The sequence below is a fragment of the Pseudopipra pipra genome, chromosome 8, assembly GCF_036250125.1.
Source record: "Pseudopipra pipra isolate bDixPip1 chromosome 8, bDixPip1.hap1, whole genome shotgun sequence".
NCBI lineage: Eukaryota > Metazoa > Chordata > Aves > Passeriformes > Pipridae > Pseudopipra > Pseudopipra pipra.
In genome coordinates, this window is record NC_087556.1 from 11,274,972 (window position 1) to 11,301,458 (window position 26,487).

Genomic DNA, 26,487 nt, shown 5'->3' on the forward strand with positions numbered 1-26,487 from the left:
AGCTGAAACCATTAAAGTTAATGAGAATGATTTGTAGGGACATCCAGGCAGCCTTGCAATAGTCTGAGTGTTCATCATATACTCAATGACACACAGAACATTTTAACAAGGAAATGCTTTCCATTTAAAACAAAGAAACAACAAAAAAACACAGTACAATATCCCATAATTACAAGTTTGCTATCTTTTTTTCTTTATAAAGTATATTCTCAACCTAACCATGTATAGTGTAAGAGAAAGATATTAGAGACTTGCAATAAGCAGTCCAATTCTGTCAAGGGAATGTAAATTCTTGCTACTCAAGTACCTGTACTAAAGTTAAGTGCAAAGGATACACAATCTAAGAGAACCACTGGGAAAAATCCGTACCACTTCTTATTCAGTTGCTTACTTAACAAAAATAACATATCCAAAATACAGCATTAGGAGAAAACGTGGCCATGGAGAAACTTCATCAGCTGGTGAAAAGACACTGATTAACAGTACTACAGTGACACACAGGACTTCATCTTCTTTCATAACATGTTCCATAACAGATCCTGTGAGAGCTGTTAAATTTGGCAACAGCAAGAGAATTTTTTTTTACCAAAACTAGTTGAAGGAATGAAAAGAAAAAAAAATAAAAATTGATCTGTAGAGCTCAGAATTGCCTTGCAACAGCTGGTGACTAACAGCTGAAATAGTCTATTGGAAAACAGTCATAGTTTATTGATACATGTTACCAGTGACATTTCCATTCTTAAAAACTGTAAGACTTCACAGCTAATTAACAAACTTGGTCTACCAGGTTAATTATGAGAGTCCCACCTAATAACATTGGCTCAGACCCCACAAGCAAGGCACATATGCCAAGATTAGGCAGGCTGAAGCAGAGTCTCTGTAAAACCAACACACCATGAAACCAAGCAATGTGCAACCAGGAGGTTGAAACTTCCACAACTATTGCCAGCCATCTCCTTCCCACACCTAAACTCAACCTTTTTGTTTTCAGACAATTTCACTTGCTCATGCAACATCTTTTGGAAGAAAACTTCCTCTGATCAAAGCATGTTATGAAGAAAAGTTGGCAGGAACTGGGCTCTATTATTCAACCTCAGATGTTGCCGGTTCAAAACAGTTTCTTCAAGTTCACATTTGATGTTTACAACATGCTCTTTTGAAAAGAAGGTTGTGGGGGTTTACTTGCCTAACAAAAGATGTTAAGTTCAAAATCCTGAAGGAAGGAAGTAAACAAGAGAATTAACTCAGAGAACCATCTCATCTCACCCTACCCATCTCTAAAGATGCTTCTGGCTTCTGCCTGTGCCATCTACAGGATGGTAAAAACTCTTTCAAGTACAAGCTGCCCTTTACAATATGTAGATTTCCTACAGGTATACAGGAATGAAGTGTGATACCTGAAGTCAGTGTCAGAAAATCCTATAACACAACTCAGGCTTTAACTTTCTTTCAGTTACTTGGAACAGTGAATTAGGAGTTGCAGCTGTACACTTTTAACTTGTTATTCACTTTCTTTTAATGGTTGTAAGCATTATGTCACCATCTCAACTGAAATATATTGCCAAAGGGGGCAATTAAGGATTGTCTTTAAAAAAATAAAATCTCTAATACAGCTAATTAACAAATGCCAAACCAGTTACTGTTTTGAGATACACTAGTATGAAAACTACAAAATACACATGACAAGGACAGACCTGATTTCTTATAAGGAAGTTGTGTAAACTGGCTGTTGATTGTCACAGTATCACTGCCACCAACTACAACACAAGTTACACGCCTGCACCTTTAGACAGTTTACAGACCTCTGTGCACAAATGCAAAGATCAGCAGACTAAAGAATAAACAGATTTAAAAATAGAATAAAGTTGGAAAAGATCTGCCTGACACAGGGGTGCCCAAAACTGGACGTGGTACTCCACATGCACGTCAGCTGTGTGAATATTGTTGGAAGCTCCTCCCTGGCCATAGGGGTGCTTACACAGCCCAGTATGCTGCTGGCCTTGACATGAGGGCACAGCTGATATTCTACTTACTGATCAAACAGGAGCTCAGGGCTTTTTCCTCACAAAGTTGCTTTCTAAGCAGTTAACTCCCAGCCCATACTGGTGCATGGGGTTGCCTCATCTCAGGCACAGGACTGTGCATTTACCTTTTTTTTAAATAAACTGTCACTAGGTTCCTGCTTTTCTCCATGCTGTTACATATAGTATTTTCAACACTTCTCACAAACCAGCAGTCTCATTTCAATATATTACCACCTAAAAGAGAATCACAGGATTTATATCCAGAGACAAAGACTGCTGAGGAATTAATCTAAAGTGTAGTCCCAGTGGAAAAAGAAAAGAGACAAGAAAAACCAGAGAAATTAAATGGACCTAATGTACTTCATGTTGCAGTAAGAGACAGGATGTTCAGAACTCCTCCACCATTTATAGTTTATCTTTCAGTTTACCACTGCAGCACAGCTTCTGCAATGTTTTCCTCTTGCTTCCCATCTATTGTTCACCAAGACGTTTATCTGTAAAATACAGGCACTGTGGCTGAAGAATGGCACTAGTATGAAAGACTGACAACATAGCACAGAACAACTGATGTAAAAAATAATGAACAGATTTCATGAGCGATTTATAAGTTCAAAACCACAGGAAAGGCTTTGAAGCACTCATTTGCAAGATAGCACAGAGAGCAGAAGGAGTTCAGACAAATTTACAAAAAAAAGACAGACAGAAAGAGTCTGTCTTTGCCTTTCAGTAACTTCAGTGTACCATAAAGTCAATTTGACAAATGGGGGTAAGTTGTGAGATACTAATTTCCAACCACACAGATCCTACGTACTTGTCTACAAAACAGAAAAGGTCTGAACATGAGAGAATATAAATTGAAGACAAGTTTAACACCCTCCCTAAAGGGTTGGAAAGAAAATTCTTTTTTTTTTGTGTGTGTGGAGATAGGCTGCTTACTATATATCAATGATAACACTAATCTAGCTGTGAGAATGAGTGCATGCACACGGGGGGGTGGGGGGGAGAAGGAGAATAAATACCTCGGAATTAAGTTCATTGCAAAACAGTTTCCCTTCCAAAAAGCAGAGGAATCTCCCAGAACCTCTCTATTTGTGGACAGCTGCTGTGTGTAAACACTTCAATTAAGGAAATGCAAACACTGGGATGGTAATTGAAGTCTTACTACTCAGCAGCACAACTGAACAGTGAGAGCATCAGCCCTCCACTGCTAATTAGATGCAGGTTAGTCAGTCTCCAAGTAATTGTCACTTTTTCCTAATGCTTACAGTCATATTAAAGCCTTGCTTTTAAATTCATTCAAGGGGTTGAACCATACCATACTTCTACCATTCTCTTTTAACAGGAGAACTCTGTAGGGTACATGTCTGCATTGGCTTCCTTCGATTCAGGGAGTTATTTAGCTAGGAGAAGCTTTTGTCACAAATAACAGTGTTATTCAGCTAGATCATGTTCCCCCAGTTTTGTTCCTCTACATGAAAACATCATCACTTAAGCACTCCATGGGGAGTAAAGTGGACAACAAATGGCCATAAGACTGGGACCATCTTTCTGAAGTATTTCAAAGACACACATTTGGATTTTCTTAGTACTTTTTTTTAATATAAAGTGATATCTCTTACATTCCTCATACTATTTCCTGTTTGGAATAAAAAGAGGTGGGTAGAGAAGTATATTTCAGAAAATATGGTCTTTAAAGAGAAACAATTCATAAAGATTAAAAAAGCTCTAAATGTCAAGAGCCATAGCTTAACACAGATCAGGCACAAGAACAAAATTCCAACTAAACTCAGTTTAGCTCATTTGGACACGGTCCTGAGCTCAGCTGCTTCCTGAAGAAGAAGCTTTACTAGAGCTGGAGAGGGCAGCCACCAAAATAAGATCAGTCATTTCTATCCTTACCTTTTCACTCCATGCCCACAGACCAGCTGCAAGGAAGGCCACCCCAGCTAGCTGAAAAAAAAAAAAAAAGAAAAAAAAAAAAAAAAAGAAAAAAAATTAGATGTACTAATCAGCCACATTCTCAGAACACCTAGCCAGTAGCACCGTTGTTTAAGTAAAACAAATTTTGCCTGCAATCTCAGACAGCAGTAATAGGACATTCCTCCCCATGAGTCAAACTCTTGCAAAAATGATTTAAAGGATTATGCAAGTTATAAGCTACTTCTTAAAAAGCATTTCACTTTGATTCTTCAAGATTACTCAAGAAGCACATGGTACTAAACTGACAATTCCACACAATAGCGTGCAGGTGGGAGTTACACTTGTCCCAATGACTTGCTCTAAAACATTTGCCTACACACTAATGAAGATGTCAGAGTATTTAATGCATTGTGAAGTTATTCTCTATTTAGTCATTTTACAGTACCAATTCCAGCAGCAGTCATGTTTGAATCCTTGTAACTTCTCAGTGTCAAGGCTCACTACATTAGACTCTTCTCTGATTAGATATAGTTTGTCTTCTGAATCCTTGTCTTGTTTAAGCTCTTTTGAAACAAGACAGATTAACAGTCCATTCATTTACTATCAATAAGCAACATACAAATCCTATACCAATTCAAATGTTTGTGTAATAAACATTTCTGAATCATATTCATCCAAATTAAGCAAGAGTCCCTCAATCTAATCTTTTATTCCCTTTCTTCCATTCTCAGGCAGTTTGTCTTTAATACCCAACATCAATAATCAAACTAAAATAACCTCTCTACAATCCCAGGGCAGCTGCTCCTCATTTCTTAATGGGAAATGAGTGCTGGGTAGCACTCTACCCAGCTATGTCAGCAGGGACCTTATCCCTCCCTGAAACTACCTGAAAGGAGGTTGTAGTGGGGTGGGTATCAGTCTCCTCCCAGGTAACAAGTGACAGAACAAGAGGAAATGGCCTCGAGTTGCATCAGCTGAGGTTTAGGTTGGATATTAGGAAACATTTCTTCCCTGAAAGGGTTATCAAGCATTGGAGCAAGCTGCCCAGGGAAGTGCTCTAGTTACCATTCCTAGACACATTTAAAAGACATGTAGAAGTGACACTCAGGGACACAGTTTACTTGGCAGGTTCATTAATGGTTGAACTCGATCTTAAAGGTCTTTCCCAAGATAAATGATTCTATGATTCTGTAGAAAGGACTGAGGTTGCTTCCCCCTGTCAAGCTTTACACACACAGACAAGTAAATCCCAACAACTGAAAAACCCTTTGAAAAAGGAGCTCCTTCCTCTAGGAATTGCAGCACCTCCCTTGAACTACATGGGCATCATGGGCAGTTCCCCACGGCACAGGCAAGAAGCAAAAATGGAACCCTCTTACAGTCACCCAAGAAAACATATAGATTTTAAGTACTGCTGGGTTCATGGCCTGCCTGCCCCAAGCTGCACTCAGGGCAAGCGAGGTCGTTCTGGGTTTACTCTGGTAGGGGAAGCAGGGGAAAGGAAAGCCAAAAAGGGCTGCAAGAGTCATTTATGTCATTCTGTAAGAATTACTCAAATTATGTTAGACACTTCTGTCTAGGCAGGAACTATTATATGCCATATTTTAGGACTTAAACACACAGATTAACCAACCCAAGCCACTACTAATACACAGAGTCAGAACTGGACAACGCAGTGTTAAATATCCAGATCTTACTTAACAAGCAACAGCACAATGACTACTCACCTCAGACTCTGAATAAACCAAGAACATTTAAACTGATGATTTGGATCATAGCACAACACTGAAAATAGCATTAAAAGCCACATTGATATAAACAGAATATTAACCCGGATTAATCCTACATCTTAACTCAGCAAAAGAGGGGAAAAGAGTCAATAATCAAACTTGTATGTTATTAAGTTGCACATTGCATGTAATTGATGCATCCTTCATCCTTTCCATTCCAAATGCTTCAGGAATGCTGGGAGACAGATGAAGACAGCTGGTATAATTTGCAGTAATCAAGGTAAATTACACAGCAGACAACTGGATCTTTGGGAAATTTTTCTACAGAAAGGAGAGGGAAAAAGAATTGGGAAGACACATTTTCCACTCTATATACAAATTAAGGGTACTGTAACACTAGTATTGTGCTATTGAATATATAAATAGGGTGTTCTCTTCAGACTGTCTTTCATTATAATTACCCCCTTAATTAAACTGTAGTAGATTCTTAAGTAGATTTTTCATTAGCATGCTTTATTCTCACCTCTGAAAATGAACACTGCTCTTATGCTTTTATAGTGTTCAGTCTCACAAAACTATACTATTTTTGCAAAATTATTTCCATGAGAACCTATGCAAACTGCAGGTAAAAAAAAAAAGAGTTTATCAGAAGAAAAATAAACTTTGTCTCATAGAATCAATGTGGATAAATCTAAAACTTAATTCAGCTAAGACAAGCAATTCATACTTTTCACTAGAAGCAGCCAAACCACATACATTAAGTTCTTTTAGCAAAAACCAGTGAAATATGATGTACTTGCAGAAGAAACAAAGCCATCAGCCACTACACTGACAGGTGCAATCACCAAGACAAGCAATTTGCAAGGAAGTAAAATAGTTATTTAACCAAATGAAATCTCTTTGCTTTAAAGACTACGTGCAAAATACTTTAAAGTGCCTCATTGAAAACTACTGTAAAACACACCATGATGACAAAATTACCTCAGAAATTAGCACGATTGAACATGCCAAGAGTTCTACAGGGAATTAGCACCAGGAAAATTCCCTCTCTAACACTCTTGCACAGCATTCAAGTGACTTATGAGGCAAACCTGGGAACTGATCCTGCCTAATCTGAAGGAAAAGTTCTAACCTTCTTCAGCTCACTGAGCAAAATGGCTACATGAATGGAAGAACAGGCAGCTGAAAAGTTGCAAGGCCAAAAAAAAAAATCATTCCCAAGGTGAGAGTAAGCAAGTCAGCTACTTCAAGAGAGCAGCATTTTGAAATTTGCCTTTCACCAAAATCTGAATGACATGTAGGAAAGAACAAACTGGGCTACCCAACTCACTACTGTGTCAGAGAGTCATTTAAGTCATGAAAGGTTAGATGGAAACACACAAAGCAGCTCAATTGTGCCCCTTTAAAAGGAAACTAAACCAGTAGTTACCAGCATTTGGTCATTTCCTGCTTTGGAAATGAAAAATTAACATATTGCATCAACCTGTAAGCTCTGCTCACAATGTACAGTAGTGACACCAATGCACAGACACTGCGCTCGAGATCATGTTTAAGCATTATCCATTCCCATTCAAACTGAATTCCTTTGACTGCCTCTAAGTCTGATCAGGAGTAATAGGAATGCATTCCTATTACACTCAGTTTTTGTAATCACAAAATATGTTCTCTTACAGAGAACACTTCCTCATTCCCTGGACAATTCTATTTTACATTGTAGCTCCACCCATGCAATCAGCACCCTACAGTCCTTCCTTCCTATCCTTGTGTCTTCCTAGACTCTTCCTCTCAGGGTCAGGAAACCACCTGGTGGTGGATTCTTTCCTCTTCCTGGCACAGCCTTGCTGTTTCAGATGTTCCTGAAAACAACATAGACTGCAAAAGCCAGAAAATCTTATGCTAGCCTGGGTCTTCTCTTATTTTTCAGAAAATTAACTCTGAATTCTTTCTCAGAACTGAAGAGAACTTTCGCCCTTCATCATTATTTTCAGGGCAAAATGCCATATCTCCTACAGCATGAATGAAAAGTACTATTTTTGTCTCCAGCAACCCTTAAGAATCACACACAAAGCTACAGACCATTAGAAGATAAATCAAGATGACAGCAGCTAACAGCTATTTGATCCTCTCCTCTCAATTCATCTGAGACAGTGAGCTCACATGCAACTTTAAAAGGCCTTGGCAGAGCACACATGCAATCCTTCACTTAAGTGTCCATGCCCTGGATGAAGTGCCATTCTTGGACTGTCCAAAAAAAAACACCTTCACCTGGAGACAAAGCAGGAAGCACCAGAGACAGGTGTTGAGGCACTGCCTTTTATTCCCTGGGCTTCTCCCAGTTCAGGCTGGAAGGCATATAGCAGTGCTGCACCCTGAGAGAGGGCACCCTGCACTCCCCCTGGGCTCAGATGTCCACCTCCTGCCTCCTTCCCTGCACCAGGGCTTTCACAGAAGGACTCACTCCACAGCAGAATGACTCAGAACAGAAAGGTGCCAGAACCAAGCTCTTTACCTGGTATTACTGCAGTCTTTAAATTTCACTATGATAAATGAAGCTTTTTTCTGGGGGAAAAAAAAAAAAACAACCCAGGAAAAAAAAAGGCTTTCAAACACAAAAGGAGGTCCAGCCTTGTTATCTTGCTCTCTTGCAGGGCTATCTTAATGGCTGCAGTATGGCCTTATCACTACTCATTAAAACAAGTGTACTTGGACAAGTTAAGTCTTAAGAGCACACTTAAAAAGCAAGATGAAAATAAAGTAATCACACATCGAAATCATGCCTAGGAATACAGAGCCTTCCTATGACCTCCATTCCCTTTCTTACAAGAATGAAGAATAGGGAAGTGATATTACAAGCCAGCTGCACACAACTAAGTAGAAGCCATTGGACTTGAACTTTCAGTTCCCAAATCGCCCATATGAAAAGAAAAACAAACCTTCAAAAGAAGACTTTTAGATTTGTACATTTCTAAAGGCTAATTAAACTGTAAGCTTTCCATTATTAGTCATATTTGCCCTCTGAGTCCAATATTTTGTTTCACTCCAATCGATGTGAACTGTATTTGAAGCACTAAAGTAACCACTCACTGAAAAGTGTAAAAATTCTGGAAGTTACTACATCACCACATGCTTTAACTTGAAAGTTTATACAGTCACTGATAGTATCTCCAAAGCTACAATGGCAAAGTCAACATGCACCTTTAATAAGTATGACAAGAAGAACAAACGTAACTTTTTATTTACATGCACATTACCTGGCTTGCACATAAACTGTGTCATGAGTTGAGACACAGGTGAGCTGTAACAGCTTATATGGGCAAAAGCCAGTCTGCACATTTATCCATATATCATCCCTCATACCCCTATAGAACAGCCACCCTCACTAACACAAATGCTCACAAAACAAGCTCCCACAAGCACCTGCCCTGCAACCCAAGAAAAGTGAATCAAGATTAACATTCCCTCCTTGAGTGCTGCTTTTGAGTTATGGTTACATTTCCCCTTTTGATTTTGTAGTCCTTCAGTTCTTTTAAGGCAAAGAGATTTACTTTGTTTTACAAACAGTGGATTTGTCCAATTAAAGACATTGTTAGACTAGTCATCCCAGACAGCTTTCGTATGTTCCCAAATCCTTGTGTCAGCTAAATGATTCATGCATTGCCTATAGGAGTGTCTGCTCTCCCACTCTACATTTACATAGCTTGTTCCACAACCCAAGGTGCCAAAATCTTATCAAAAGAGCTGTAGTTACACACCATTAACTGGGTCAGCCTGATAATGTCTCAGCAGAAGCCTCAGACTATTTGTTGAGAAAGCTACCAAGACATGTGTTAGTTCAGAAAACCAATTAATCCAGCCAATAGATCAGCTAAAACACACAAGTTATATTGCAAATTCTCCTCAATCCTTCTGCATCTCTTTAAAAATTTTTCTTTAACAAACAGAAAAATCCTTAGATCTTCATCATTAATTTCAAGAGACCAGAGTAAAAAGGAAATGTAAGAGTGTAATGACAGCAGAAAATAAAGAACATCGAGACAAAATTCATTCCTGTGAATAATCAGAGGCAAATTCATGACAGTCTTCTCACTAAATACAAAAAAAATCCATTTTTAAAAGGTTGTTTACCCATCAGAAACAGTCATAGACACTACTTCATGAGACATGTACTAGAAAAAAAGCAGAGGTCTAGAACAATCACAGGGCATCCTTTTCCCACATATCCCTCCCCTGCTGCTTGAACCAGACCAGCACAACAAGTATTACTTCTCACTACACCACACTCCACTACAGGTACATGGAGTTGGACAACATAGAAGAAAAACAACTACAGAGCTGGTGGCCTTTAAGCATATGATTTTTGACCTGTTGATGGCCATCCTCAATTGAAATGTGGAAAATATCATCCTGAGGAACATTTGCACTATGCAATATTGTGTCCCCTTGACCATTAATGGAACAAGTTTCTACACAAACCAAGCATCTTTTCTGCCCTGTTATCCCCACAAGGATAACTCCCCTGGGGCTTCATGCTACAGTATCATGTTAAAACACTGCACTAGTAAGCAAGAGGTGGTGACAAGTAGCAAAAAGTTCTCTGGTTTTCAACAATGATACTACTAGCACTGAACAAGTCACTGAATTTGCACTTTTCCATGACTACCCATGCCTTTCCACGGATTCAGATGCAAACTCTTAACATTTGACTTTTGAGTTCCAAAAAGAATTGTCAAGTTTATCTGAATTGTATCCTCCTCTTCCCCTCCCAGACATGTTAACCGTTTCTAGTGCAATGCTATGTACTAACCTTTGAATAACCTTCTTTTCCAAGGTAGTCTGGTCCTCCAGTGACCTTGACCACCATACACATCTGAAACCACACATTTGCTTTTGTACCTTTTCACAGTTCTAAATAAACATTATAGACAGGTTAGTCCATAGCTAAGTATTTCAAGACTGTATCAGACAATTCTGCTGCCCACAGAGTAAGCAGTGTGCTGCCCACATGTAAGATCTTGACTACACTGTAATGCCAGCTGTTTACACATCTCAGGGGCAACTCCTTTATTCTCTTCTGTGTAGTGTATTTACAGATATACCACCCAAAAAAGATCAAAGGTGATCTGAAAAGAGATGTTGTAAGAGACTTCTTCTAACAGGAAAGCAACTTAACATGGATAACATGCATACTGATTCCTCACATTTTCCATAATAATTAATTTTTCACATAGGATAAGCTTCTTCAATTCCAAAACACCTGGCACATACTATCCATCAGTTTGCTGCTTTCAGGTAAATATTTCGGCTTGTTCTCTTTAACAGAGGAATGAAGTTAATAAAACTGAGCTATGCCTAAACTATTTCAGATTCTGCATTTCATACTCACCCAAAAGACAATGTTGTAACTGAAGAGCAAGTATTTGTACCAACAGCTGACTTCTGCATTAGAATATCGGTAATAGTGCATCTTCTATGGCACAGCGTCTGCAAAGAAGAGAAACAATGAGAATAATTACAGTGAAAAATTTCAAGAATTTTTTCCAAATCTCTCTTGACAAGGGACTATAGTAACCTGTACCATATGCCATTCAGAGGTATTTTAAAAATCAGCTCGCTGACCCTCAATTCCCTTTAATTACTTAATTTACTTAATATTACTTATTTACTGCTTCATAATCCTATCTTTAAGCACCCTTATGTGGTAACAGGGAGGGATCACTCAGAAAGGAAACCAGCTATACAGTTAACCTAGGAAGATCTGCATCAGCAAGCTGACATTCATTCACTTTGTCACTCCTTCAAAACCATTTTACTTAGAGATGACTGCTCAACACCAAAGTGTCTGAACACACTGTGGATTGCACATCCAGCAACCCAGCTAGCAGGATGTTGGAAGTGGTTACGTGGAATCCCTCAGTGTCTACAGATTGCTAAATACAACAGGCAGTTGTACCTGGTCCATTCCATACTTTACTGTTTCTTTACCAAATCATATCCCGTAAGAGGTTTTATTCTCAAGAACAAAAGCCCCACCATTCAACAGCCGATCTGCTCTGCAGATCCACTAGAGATAAGGTTCAACTGCAACTGTTGCTCAAATATTTCCAAGAACTACAGCTTTTCAGAGTATCATAACTAAACCACCTCTGCAAAAATGCCATGCATAAGAAAACAGGACAAGCTGTGAAATTGAGAGCCAGAGCAAGGAAGGCAAAGCACTCACACAGCCCTCATATTCTGGACAGCTGAGCACTGCCCATGACAGACAAGTTCCACAATTCAGCCCTCCATTCACTTGAGGTAAATGTTAGTGAAAGACTTGCAAAGGGAAGGAAGCAAGCATGAGAATTTATTGTAACAACTCATAACTAAGAAAAAGTATTGTGCCCGGCTGGACACTCACAGACAACATGCAAAAAAAATCATGTCAGTCTTGCCTACCCAGCAAAGACTGAAATCAAGCACCATGGAATGCAAAACTCATCGCTGTGGATGTGGTGAACTAGTTTGCCTTTTTTTTTTTTTAGAAAGCAATCTGCACCTCAGTATAAAAGACCAAAAGAAAGAAGTAAATACCTGTCGGCTTTGAGAATTCCATTCAATTCAATAAACAGCTTGCTTTATCTTTTAAGTGAAATACCAATTGTTTTCTACAATTATGAAGTACTAACATCAGCATCTTACTGAAGGAGTTTATTTTTTGAAATCTCAACACAAACATTTCAAGCTATGCCTTAAAACTTTTTTCCCCCAAAGTTAAAACCACACACATACAGATCAAGGACACAAAAGAGGTCTCCAGTCCACAAGACTATGAACACAGATCCCTAACAGACTTTGATTTTCCTTCCAGAGGTCCTTTCATGCCAGGCTTGGCTTACATCTGGAATCCCACTGAGAGTCCCTCCTTGGTCCAGACACATCCCTCATCCCTCTACAAGTCCAGTCAGAAAGTTTCTTTGTTGCTCAACCAAATTAAAATTGCTTTCAGAAGTACAAAGACAGTGTAGAAAAATCTAAGGAGGGTACATTTTGGAAGAATACTCCACAGCCTTAAGCAGCTATGAGTTAAAAAAACACTGGAAAATAATGTGAGCTGGCATAACGAAGTAAGACTGCACGATTTGTGGATTGAGAGTAACTTCTGGGGTTTTTTAAGCTAAAATGGCCTGCACGTGGATATGAGGAATTTTCAGATCCTACTGAAAGTTGGTAGTAATTATACAAGTCATACTGATCCACTTGGCACGAAGTAGATTAATTTATATATAACAAAGGCAGACAACACCTAAGTAGCCTTCATGCATGTGCTATCAGTGCACGTTGCTTAATATATATTACCCACAGGCAACTCTAGATTAGTGCATCTGGACAGGCAAGTAGCAACAGAAAAAATCATTAGGAGAAGAAATTCTTCCTCCTGGTGATTGATGAGGAGTAAAACTGAATTCAGTCGGAATTCAAACATCTTTTCCTCACTAGCCCCAGTAAAGGTTTCAGAGAGAAAAGAGTCTGGAGAAAAGTAAATTATTTATTGCACATTGTTACAGAAACAGTACCTGTAAAATTTTACAGGCTACAGAGTGTGAACATTCACCATTAATACTTGAACCTGATATTTCCATAGTTCAGATGTTGATTTTCATACAATTTTAACCAAACACTAAAAACAAGTCTTTTTTTCCTTCCAAAACCTCACCTTATAATTAGGTTCTAATGTTTACAATTCATTTATAGCAAAAAGTACTTAACTTCTGTTAAAACAAAAGAAATTGTACTTTGTGGTAGTACAGGTAGTGACTGGAAAGGATCTTCGTGATGTGACCCATCCTAGGGTCAGATCTAGGAATGTTTATTGTATTACATAAAAATGAGTTTTGTGACATACATTCCTAAGAAGTAGTTTTGTTCGCTCATCCTCTGGTTCAGCTTTAGTTACTTATCTTTTCAACCCATTCAACATCACAGACGTTTAGGAACATTACTAACATGGATCTGAGCAAAGAACACTTATTTAAGCACCACTCCCCTGACACACTTACCTAAGACTGCAGGTGAGAGAATACAAGAAAAGGAAAAAATATCTGGTTCTCAAGTTCATTCCCCTTTCTAGTTCCAAATGGCAATTTATATTTCAACAATCAATACTCATATACTTGTCCAACTCAGTAAGATTGACTGCCTGGGGAAGAGCAGAAAAAGAGGGTACAAAAGCAGAATCCCACTAATCTGAGCAGAGTCCAAGACTCCATTTGCATGAGTATAATCCTGTATTACAGCAATACATTGGCTGCCAGTGCAAAGATTCTCCACATAAAGGCACACTAAGGCCTCCATTATTGTTCTGCCTCCCTCCCTGTGAAAATTAGGAACCTGGTAAAAGACAGGAGCAGCAACAGTAAAATGAACATACTAATAGTCAGAAGTACTGCTTTTGCTGCTGCTACCTCTAGAAAAGAGGAGACAGCAGGTGGCATTCAGCTAGCACATCATTAAATTCCATAAAAATGGGGTTCTACTACATAAAGAGGCTTAAAATATAATCTGTGCTTGCAAAACAGCAAGTACATCACTTCAGGACCTAAAACGCAAGCGTTGTTTGAAGATTCTTTTTGTTAGGTCACCCTCCCTGGCATCGGGACTTACATTCAAGACCCAGCTTCAGTGAAACTATTCACAGGAATAAGAGCATCAAAAGTACCCTTATTGATAAGCACTACTCCCAGCTACCTCATTGTTTTGACCAGCAGCTTGCAAGACATTTCTCCCCACTTCTTCAAAAACTGGTAAGATGTTCCAGTCAATATCAATCACAGTATTTTAACAGAATGAAAAAGTAAAATGCGTTTTTAACATAAACACTTCTTGTTAATGCTCTGAGATGAAACAAGGGGATTGTATTACCAGTATGAGCAAGAGGCTGTCCTATAACTGCACGTGGCTCCCCAGAGACATATTACCTTCTGAAACACCTGACTATCTTAAGAGCTGATTTGACTTACTCTCTTTGCTTACCCTCATCAAAACTGACAGACCACTGAACAGCATATGGCTGGTATGGGAGTGATATAATACATCTGAAGTGCAGGGATGCCTGACTTTTTCCCCAAACACTACAAACAGACCAAGCAATCCACTCAAGGCCACACAGCCACCTTCCCCGTGTTTATTTTCCCAATGTAGGAGGCATCTATTACTGGGCTAGAAATCTGCTACATCAGTCATTCATTCAGCTCACATCACTGGCTACACAACTATGCTTAGGCAATACTACAAAATACTTGGAAGATTAAAGTAGTATGTGGGCAGCACAGACTAATAACGTTCTCTACTGTATTTCAGACAAAGCATTGGGTCACATTGGGTCAGCTGACAGTTATCACCCACTCACAGTAACAGAAATTTCTAAAAATTAAATGCAGAGCACTGCTGCTTTGGTAGAATACATAACTTTGTGTTCACAGCTTTAGTGAGGGGGGAAAAAAATGTAGTCATTCATCAAAAGGCTACTACCATTTCCAAAGCATTCCTACACCCACGATTCCACTCTTACCTTCAAAATGCTACAGCAGTGATACTCATAATGTATATACTTTAACTCCCCTAAAACATGATGTGATCTATTAACTAATGTGAACATGCAGAGAAATCTTCATAGATAAGATGTTAAATCTAGAACAACTGAAGCACAACCTCTTTTCTAAATCTAGGACCACAAATTCTTCTAATCCTCTGGAGGCATTAACTGTACAAGGCAGACCTAAGTCATGTTGAAGTTCCAAGTTCAGCCAGTACTACCACCATATGTAGAGTCGTGATCCTCCTCCCTGCCCCTCCTAAAATCCACAATCATTAATCAACCTACTCAGTGGAGCAAACAATCACACATCAAACCGTACAGCAAATCTTCACATCAGTTCTGTGATCTTGTACCATGCACCAAGAAGCAAACAGTTTTAAGCCTTCCAACCTACCTTGCCAGAGCACACACAAAAGCCAGTGTGGGTGCAGTCAGGAGGTGGAAGGACAAGGATGGGAAGGCAAAAACAGTGGTAGATGAGTGTGCTCATGGAAATGCAGCACCTCTACAATGCCAGCCTACACCAGCACCACACTTGAAGCCAAAATGCTAAAACAAATGAAGCTGGGGGAACAAGGGCACAACTGAGTCAAGAGAAAACAAAGAAAAAAATTTCACTTGGCAACCTGTTGACTCCTCCACCATTCTTCACCAAAACAAAGCATCAAATCTAAGTGAAGCTTGTGAAGCAAATGAACAAAGTCAAAAGAAGAACACACTGGGGAGCAAGAACTTTTAAAATACAGGAACAGATGCACTTTGGCCTATGACTTGTTTTGATATGACTCCTTAATTCCATTAATCCATCAACACCAAATCTATATCAAAAAGCATCAATTCATTCAAGCCATGGTGCCATTAAAAATAATTGTCATTCTTTGAAGGTGCTCAATCGTTAGCAGTTTTTGTGAAGCTGAAAGAAGACCTTATCCCTGACCAGGAATAATTCAGAGATATTCTTAGGATCTTCTGAAAAATGGAACAACAAATAGACTGCTCTTTCCACATTCTAGCGAGAAGCTGATCAGCAAAGGTCACGTTCAGTACAACGTCTGGGTGGTGGGCATAGATCTTCACAGTAGGGACTGAACTGGTGCAACAAAAAGGCAAGACAGACTGACAGGATTCGGAGCTCTTACAGGCTAATCTGTTCCTGGAAACAGAGACAGTCCTGCCCATGACTCAGTAACTCCCGGCAAACATGTGTCATTTTGCAATTTTGTCTCCAAGGGACTCAAACTGGAGCCTTACAAAGAAAAGACAAGCTTCTCTTAAGGAATACAAGTATAGTGTATTTACTTCTGCTGCAGCCCAGATGAGCAGAGAAATATTTGCTCATTCTTAGAGGAAAGCTGAGGATTAATCAACAAAAGAGTGTTTTTTAACCTGAAAGACTCAGGATGCAAGACAGATATCCTTAATAGATTTTACCTGAAAAAATAAAGGCAGATAACAGATCTCAGAATTCAATGGAAAACGTGACCAAAGTCAGACAAAATTCTTAAGACATCATCATTTGGGGCCCTTCCTTTGTAGAGAAGTCAAGACTCAAAGTCCTCAGTATTTGAAGAATATTTCAAGCACAAGTTGCTCCAGTGCAAACTCTACATCGCTCAGAGCAGAACCAATCCCCTACAAATGGGAAGGGTTTCAAGATTCAGTGATGAGCTTTTATTCACTACAGTTCAGACTACAATTTATGAAAACTTTTAAGAAACATATACCAGCATTCCCAAACCCAAAACAACAAAGCAGCAACTCAGAAGAGCTCGATTCCAGCTCCCTGTATAACTCACACTGAAGTTATGCTGTGCCTTTGACCAAGCCACTGGTTTTATGCAGATGAGTTGCATATGAAATACATGCAAGCACTCTGAACTCAGAGTAACATTCAGAATCTAGACACTGGAAATTCTGAGAAATAAGCTACATGCACATCAAGAATCTCTTCTAAACTGCCCACTCAACTAACATCACCAGTACTTTGGCATAAAAGCTCTGCATTGCAAAACCGTAAATCAAGGAGTTACTCAAACTATGATTCATGGAATATTTTCAGCTCCACTTGATTTCTTAAACAAAACTACACTAGATGAAGACTTGAAAACGGCAAGAGAATTCAGGACTGCTCCCATAGCAATTAAAAAGCTGTGACAGAGGACAACAGCAGTTTTAATAATTTCACTTTTCACTGTTCTTCCTACAGAAGCTCCCAAAAGACATTGCTGGCTGGCGTTGCTTTCACATGCACAAGTATTTATTTCTATATTCACATGTAGAAGTATTATTATTTGGTCAAAAATGCTACCACTAATGTTAAAAAGAAATAAATCCACAAAACAGAAACAGTTCCACAGATTCCACATTTTCATTTCTACAAACTGGTCAGAATGAAAGTTAATGACACTGCAAGTATTGACCATGTAAATTTAAAATGCAAATATTTTTAGTAATTGACTAAATAATTCAAGAACTTACTTAGGCACAGCTCAATTATCCACTAAATTTTAGTGGGTTTGTGCTAGTTCTGCTCCCCTGACCTAAGGTTCATCAAAGTAGTAAGTAGACAGATGAGATACTATCTGCTCCAACATAGAGTAATGCTTGACAAAGGCACCAACTAAAAGGCATGGATATATCACCTAGCTCAAGGAAAATCTGCTCAAAGTAGCTGACTACAAATAGACTGCATATGCCTTATTTTGCCTTAAAGCAAGAGAGAGCTTTAGGAAACAGGAAACAGAGAAAAGGAAGTGTAACATGTAAGCCTCATCTAAAAGCCGGTAATTTTCCAAACATGAGCAGAACACAGCAGAAGAGAGAAGGATCCTTTTGTAAGCTACCCATCTCTTTACTAACCTTTAAGAACTGCAGACAACAGCAGGAGCACAGGACGTAGGGCCTTCATTGACCTTATCCTCAAAAGCACTACTGGATAAACCTCTGGAGATAAAGCTCAGTCAGAGTACACCAGAGTAAGTGAAAACAGCACTAGACACTGTCACTACAGTTCAATAAACGTCTCATTAACATCTTGGAAAAGTTTAGAAAAATATTTCATGTGTATGAAAATTTTCTTGAATAAAGCTATGGACCAGTTTAACCTGAATAGGACCTTGCCTGGGTTGTAACTTATTTAGTACACACAACAAGCCAGAAGCTATGTTTTCCCTTTTACTTCGCAGAAAGTTCAGGTACTGTGAAACACACAGAAGTGTGCCAGTTATTCTGACCAGGAGTTTATTCACTCCAGGAAACAAAACCTGTTAGAACAAGTAGCCAGAATAATCTTAGCTGATCCAAACTCCTCAGCTGTTTTCTACTACCTCTTAAGAGAGCACATATACACCCACTGCCTATAACATCAACAGCAGCAAGGCAAAACTCAGCCTTAAAGACAGCATGTAATTTGACTTTTTTTTGCCTTCCAACAGAAGGTTTTGGAACCCTCACAAAGTAAACATCTTATCTGAGGAGCCAGAATTTCCAGTTTGGGGAATAATTTTATTTCTATTTGGTGACTGAGGAATAATTTTATTTCTATCCAGTAACAGTAACAGAACCTATTCCATACACTGCTCCCTCCCATACCTCCCCATAGACTAAAAGGTTTCAAGAACAAAATGCTCCCTCCATTTGCTACAGCACTTTATATCACAAAAATAAGTCACAACTTAGAGGACAAAAGACAGGAAGCCACTAACTTTCTTTGCTGACAAATACACTCTTTCTTCAGAGAACATCCTAAACTTCTATACATATTGTGGTTTTTCTCCATTTCCAGGAATGCCACTTGTTCAAACTCCAGTTACATTTTCTTCAAAACAGATACACATTCATTTTCTTTATTCAAAAGAGAGAAAAACAAGAGACTGATTATAGCAGTATACAATAAAGAAGTGATGACCATATAATTTGCTTTGGGTTTTGTTGTTTGTTTTCTTGAAAACATTCCTTGCTTTGGATATAATGTGCAGTCTGTCCACACCCACACCATATTTCTTAGCCTTCACACTGTATGTTTGTATATATATTTATATATTATATAAATAAATACATATATATTGCATATAATAAAATAGGTGTTTATTTTAACAGTGTAAACCAAATCAAGGTATCTCTTAGTTAAAAAAAGGATTCCGGTGTTGACATCTGATCTCCTGTAATTAGCATGTTAAGAAATGACTGCATGTATCTGTATAATACTAGTTACATCCTCCACTTGTTCTGGTCAAACAATGCTGATTCCATGTCATGGAAACATGATGTGGAGTTCAATCCATGAAGCCTCAGGTTTTTTTCCCCTCTCCCACCCCAAGTAACAGGACCTATGCTTTCAAACACCAGAGGAACAATCATTCCAAGTGAGGCACCCTCCCAGTACCAGGGGATGCTATTATTGGGGGAATGGGGTGCTAACATACGTAGGGTTTGGGGACCATGCTCTAAGCTTGCCCTTGCTGCCCTCCACCTCCACCAGCTGCATTCACAACACAACCAGGACAACCTTACTCTACTTGCCAAGAAGGAAAATCACCAGCTTAAAGGCCACAAGAGAAAATGTCTCTTTGCAGCCACGTAGACAGCTCAACAACCATGTAATTAGTCTCTCCACTGACTTTCTGGTAAAGAAACACACTTGTGCAACTTTCAAAAGTCAACTAGCAGATGAGCCTCCAACGCAGCACCAGAAAACATAGAAGATGTGATAAGAACAGCATTCACCAATGCCTCAGGATCATAACCACTGCCAGCTCCTCGGCAGACTATGTGTCTCAGCCCAAATACACAGCAACAAGCTAATGCTTCAGGAGATACTGCAAATAGGTTTTCAGAGCACTCTACACATGCTACCACAACACAAGGAAAAGATTAAAAAGACAAAGACCACAGCGGCTTCAGGCCAAGCCCATGCTTGAACAGCTCCAGCCCTTCCCCCTAGAGTCACTGCTCTGGCAGGTCGTGAGAAACCCTCGACTGTCTTGCCCAAAGACTCTGCATCCGCCCCTGGGGAAGGAGGAAAAACAGGCTTTCCACCTCTTAAGATTATGCCAAGAACAACACTGTGCCATTTAGAGATCAGGGCAGCAAAGGCTGTGAAGGGACACAGTCAGTGCTCCCTCCACTGCAGACCTCAGCCTGTGCAACAGCTTAACAGCAAACAACAGCAGCGTTAGAAGGTGAAGAGGTTAGACACAAACACATCCTAACCTGTGCCTTCCTGATGGAAAAAAAGCGATAACGCAGGAAACTGCCATCTCAACAGGCTGACAGCATGACTGGTTACATGAGCACCACAGCTCAGAGAAAATAAACAAAACACAACAACCCAGAGTTGAAAAACACATTCCTTTCTCACTTGCCCCAGCTGGACAAGTTCTTTCAATTGAACGCGCTCCTGCTTTGCAGAAGCAGACCAATGCTACGACCACTTTGTCAAAATACCCTTTGCAACCTCAGCACACTGTACACTTTGCAAAGAAAGCTACCTTGTTGTGTTCCAAGAGTCATCTCACTAATTGCCTTCCATTAGTTTCAAGTCAGACAACTTTTTCAATGAACCTTCCTCCTCAGCAGGTTTGCCACACAGACAAACCGAAGTAACTTAGTTCTCAGGGCAGGGTAGAAAGCTTTGCTGTTTTGTACCCTTTACTATATATAGTTACACCACTGCAGGCATATTTCACACAGTATTAAGCACTTCCCTGAGCACCATTTAATAACAAATTGTTGAGGGAAAAGCAGTGTGCATCAAAAGAATCGGCTCCATATCCTGGCAGTCAGAAGGCTGTTGTCACATAGTGACACAAGTCTAACATCTCAGGTGTCTGTCTTCAGATGCAAAGCTACTCGATGCTATTCCTTCTGTCTTCTATTCCAGGAGTGTCTGGGTGTCTGTCAGTGAACATATTTCAGCACTCATTTTATACCCCAAAGCAAGAGTAGACAGCTCTTGCCAAGCAGAACAAATGACCTTTCTTTAAATATTAAAATTCACAGCATTCAGCTGCCTCTGAATACTCCGCTTCATCCTGTTGCTGCAAGTGCAGCAACTTGAAGCTGCCTTTGTTAACTCCAGGTCCATCAATTATTTAGAGAAAACACCTTTCCAGAGAGACTTAAGTATCAATTATTTAGTTTTTGAGCAGGAAACAAAAACCTTAAAAGAGGAAAAAAAAGCTTTCTGGAAAGGGCTGCTGGGTCACGTGAACATATTTAGGGCTGTACACTAGCAACCTGTCTGAAACAGAATGAAGAAGCCAAAATAAAACAACCCATAAAGCCAAAAGCTCACAGGCACACACAAGCTCATCAAGTGCCTGAGCCAGTTAGTGCCAAAGAGCCCCAGTTACATCAGGGGGCTTCAGCACAGTTCTTCACAAGGAAGACCCTTATCCATTTGGTATAAATGCCTGTTCTCTAGACTGGGACTGTAAACCAGAGGAAGCTCTTTTGTACTACTAGGATAACATTCGACAATGCTTACTGCAAAGATCAAGGGGAAGCAAAGCCTCTGTTTATTGCAGTCTTGCCTTTCACACTCAGGTTCAAATTAAGGATGAAGACAGGCCTAAGATTTTCAGCTTTTGCAGACTTCTAAAGACAAGGATACAGAGAGAGCTCTCAGAAGAAACATGTAAGTAGGCACTCCGGGTAAGAACAGCAATTCTTTCACTCCCACGTATCATTTATGAGCTGTACTACAATGAAAACGATAAAACACTGTTGCTTTGCTCCCAAAGAGTTGAAGAAAGACAGGAAACACTGAAGCAAAACAAGTGCTGGTCCGCCCTGCCAAACAGGGGCCAAGGCACACTTTGAACCAGAAAGGAAAATAAACTTATTTTTAAATCCTGCTAAGAGCCCTGTGTTTCAATATAGTTCCTCTTGGTGCCAGCATACTTTAGTTTCATTTGCTAAAAGTTTTCTGCACAAGTGATAACAGAATTCACATGTGAATAATCAAGCAGAACGATGCTTCTCTCTGAAAGGTTCAGTTCCAAGATTTATGTCAGACTGGTCAAAAAGGTCAGCAAAAGCCTGGCCGTTCAAGGCAGTGGTTTCAACTGCAAACATCACAATCCCTTATATTGCCAGTATTTGAGGATCATCACTTTCTGCAGGTTAAACCCGTTGCTGTTATCCTCATCTGTGACATGCCTAAAATAGAATTTACCCAACAATGATTTTTCAGCTTGCTGACCATACTGAAAGCAGATTTTGTTCAGTCATCTAGAATAAAGAGAAGTTGTTTTACAATGCAAAAAAAAATTTCAAATGCAAGACATTCAACTATATTTAAGTAATAAATATTACTGCTGCTTTTAAAATTAAGTCATCTGAGCCTAGACACTTCAGCCCCTCCCTTTCTTCTTTGATTGCTAAATTAAAATCAGGTCTCTGTATACTTGGGAGGACACAAACTATTAAACTTTAAGACCCACACATATCTAACCTTGATAAGCTTTAGTTTGATTATCTCTGACATTGTTCTCGACCTTTATCAGATGCTGCTGTCTGAGCAGGACCCAAAGGGTCAAGGAGAAGGATCATGTTCCTGCCCAAGCTGTGCCAAGGGCTGGAAGGCAGTGTCTGTACTTTCACACAAGATACCAACACTACAGCTTTAGAAGAGCCACAGATTTTAGGACTGTGCAATACTAGTGAGGAAGATGCATGACCATCCTTTGAACGTACAATCAGAAGCCATTTGGAAAAGGACCTCTTCTTAATTCGCTTTTGGCAGTAGCCTGCAGCATTTACTGTTTAAAGGTCTACTTTACTTTATCTGAGGTATTTCAGCTTAAAGCAACATGAGAACCACAGCATGTTCATGAGTTCTGCCAACTGCAGCCCTCCTAGCCAGAGAAACACACCACGGATGCCAAAACACAAGAGCGCGTTCTACCAAAACCAGGAAGTTTTGCCCCAGGTAGTCACAGTGCAAAGCAGCAAGGCACAGAGAGCCCAGAAGTGAAGTGCATCTGAAACCCACACACTTTTCCATGCCCCACCCAGGTGGAAATTTTTGTAAAAGCAGAAAACTACATAAAAGGGAGGACCTGTGGAAGAGTTTAGACAATAGCTCTGTGAACTCCGCTTCCCCTCACATACACCCCAACGAGAATTCTAAACTAAACACAGTGAGATTTAAAACAAGAGTTTAATTTATTCACACTGATCAGTGCTCAAACTGTGCCATATCTAATCCACAATAAGAAACTTGATAGAAGACCATGAGAATTAACTGTAGGAGTTTGTCAGCAGAAAAATTAGCCCCCTTTTTTTCTAAGCAGCCACTTACAGGTAATGGCCAACTAGTAGCCACCCACCAAAGCTTCATTAACTAATATAAATACCCTCTAAAAAAAGTCAGAGGTCAGCCTTAAAACAAAGCAATAGAAGAGATAAATATTCCTCAGTTATTCATTAGAAGTTAGCATACAACTTAAACTTCATCATCCAGATGTGATTAAATTCATAAGACACCATGTCAACAATCTTCTTGCTACATCTGAGAGCAAAGTTACATCTTCAATAACAAAGAAAAAGTGTCCCAATTAAACAGTATTTTAGGGGTCAGAGAGAGGGCTTTTTATGGCCCTTTCATTAAGTATTAGAAGGCCTAAGGCCAGCAAATGTCAGACCAGAGCACACCCCCTTTCAGTCCTGTTAGGTGTGTTACTTATGTGAGGGCTCCTGCACAGACACTGCTCCTAACCAAAGATCATACTTCTTCTTTCTTTTCTGCCACCCTCTCGCTCCCTTGCAAGGAGGAAGAGAGGACAGGAAAGAGGCTTTAAACAGGAAAACAGCATAGGATTAATTTTTCTACAATGCACTAAATGTCAGGCAAAGCTTGTGCCCAGAAATAAGACTCAATTAAGACTGATTTGGGGACTGGAGATAATGCTTCTACACAGAGGACGCTACAAAGGAAGTTAACTGGATCAACTTACACTAAATAAAAATCACATAGAGCACACAGCAGCCAGAAAAGCAATTTTCCATGATTGCAATTTAGAGCTAGACTCCACCTTTAGCAAGTCCATCTGTGAGCAAGATCAACAAAAACAAAACAAAATGCCAAATATGTAATTTACTTGCATATTGGAAGTGACAGTGCTGAAAAAACAAACTTTTGGGAAGCTATTCCTAAAAACTGCTGTTTCAGTAGCATTACAATTTTGAACACGACAATCTTCTAAGGACAGGAAACAACACTGTATTCTCTCCCCACCTTCCAAGAATAGAGCTAAAAGGATATAAATCACACCCGAAAAGTAATTTCTTCAAGTGTCATTAACCAGAGGATAAAGAACCAACACAAATGTCCCAGATTCTTTAAAAACCCAAAACATAAACCAAGAAACAACAAACCAAAACCAATACACAAACAGAAAACAAAACCTGCAAGTTAGTTTCCCCCACAGTTCACTTCTACTTCACACTAATGACTGGACTTGAATTCCCACCTGACCCCTTCTCTATGCACACAATTCTTCTGTCAAGCAAACAGTACTAGCACCTCAATCTTCCACTCCCAAACACCTAAAATGCCACATATTTATCGTGAGTATAAAGTGTCTCAGGAAGTTAGAAGAGCACATGAGTACTCACCAGAAAGGAGACTATCACACCAGGGAGCACTCACCAACAACATATACCCCGTATAATTCTATTCTCTAGAAACTGCTTTCCAGAGTTCTAGGTCACAAGCTTTATGTCCCTATAAAAAAACAAACAAATCCCCAAGCAAACAAAAAAGCAGTGCTGGAAAAATCTTGTCCTGACAGTTATCTTAAAAATACCCTTCTTTCCACCACCACCACCTTTGAAGATCTACTGAGGAAGAGAAAAAACAAACAAGTAACTTCTGTTACGGCATGGGTTTGGTTTTATTTTGGGGGTTTATTTATTTATTTATTTATTCAGACAGTCCCAAAACGAAACCGCTGTATTTACATGGAAGGTAAAGCGCCAGCTGAAACTGACCTGGCCGTGGAGCATCACCTGCGGTGCCGCCGCGCTCCACGGCCGGGGCTGTTCCAGCAGGCGGCTGAAGGGGTGTCAGACAAGTCCCTCACTATCATAGCTTAAAGCTGAATAAATTTTAAATAATTTTAAAAATTAAGTGACAGGCCTCAATCCTCGCCCCCACTGCGCTCCCCAGTAACAGCCATGTCTGGGCTGAGGGCAGGGTCTGGCAGCAGCCGGTGCGACGGAGGAGAATGGAGCGGGCAAACTGCGGCTGCGGAACCCCGAAAGGCTTTTTGGTGTTGTTTCGGTTTTAAATCTTTCTCCCTCGTGGCACCTCAACGAAACAACTTAGCGTGAACTCCCAGAGGAAGCCTCGCCCGGCCTCTCGGGCTTCCTTTAATGGACAAGGACAATGGCAGGGGCTCGCCATAGCCCCGCGCTGCCGGGAAACTTGGGAAGCCGGAGGGCTGCTGCCCGCCTGGATCAGGGGCCGCCAGCCCCCCGGGGATGCTGCAGGGGACAGACGTGCTCCGGGAAGGGGAGGTCAAAATGCGGGTGCTTAAAGACGGGGGGAGAAAGGGGCACTCCGGACAGCGAGTCCCCGGGGACAGGCGGCCGAGGGGCCCCTCGGGCGGGGCGGGCAGGCACTCACCGGGGGCAGCAGCCTGCTCGCTACGTCGCGCCGAGCTGGGCGGAGGGCGAGGCGGCGGTCGGCGTACCCGGGGTCCCTGCGCTGCCTCGGCTAGTCCATGGACACGGCGGCGCTCCCGGGCCCTCCTCCCGCGTCAGCTGCGCCAGGCGTGCCCGCCGGCCGTGCCCCTGCGCCGAGCCCAGCCCCGCCGCGCCCCGCCGGGCCCGAGGCAGCGCGGAAATGCTCGCCCGGCGCCGGCCACGCCCGCTCCCGCACGCAGCCGCGCTCCACACAAAGGGCCGTGCAGGAGAGCCCAGCTCTCCCTCCGAACCCCCGGGCTCCAGCCGCCTTCGCCTGCTGTGACCCCTCCCGCAGCCGACCCGTGAGCACCCCCGGCGCCGGGCAGAGCCTGCGGGCAGCGGCCCCCACCCCGCAGCAGCGGCCGCCCCTCGCGGTCCCTCCCCCGCAGCCCTTGGGCGGCTCAGCCCGGGGAGAGCGCGGCCGCTGAGCGGGGCCCGCCGCTTTGTTGGTTAGACCCGTGCCAGGGCCGGGATGGCCGCGTCCCACCCCCACCCGCGCCGGCCCTGCGGAAGGGTCTCAGCCCAGCCCAGCCCAGCCCAGCTC

The 26,487-nt window shown here is 40.9% G+C and overlaps 1 protein-coding gene across 1 annotated transcript in view; it reads right to left on the minus strand.

The window, feature by feature from the left end:
- TSPAN14 (tetraspanin 14) overlaps positions 1–25,994 on the minus strand; it is a 39,194-nt gene extending 13,200 nt beyond the window's left edge. Inside the window, exons 1-3 of the mRNA XM_064662527.1 lie at positions 25,885–25,994; positions 11,058–11,155; positions 3,924–3,974 (exon numbers count right to left, since the gene is read on the minus strand). Of these exons, the coding sequence (XP_064518597.1) occupies positions 3,924–3,974; positions 11,058–11,138 (132 nt within the window). The 5' untranslated portion in view covers positions 11,139–11,155; positions 25,885–25,994. The remainder of the gene's footprint in view (positions 1–3,923; positions 3,975–11,057; positions 11,156–25,884) is intronic.
- Between the last annotated feature and the right edge of the window lie 493 nt (positions 25,995–26,487).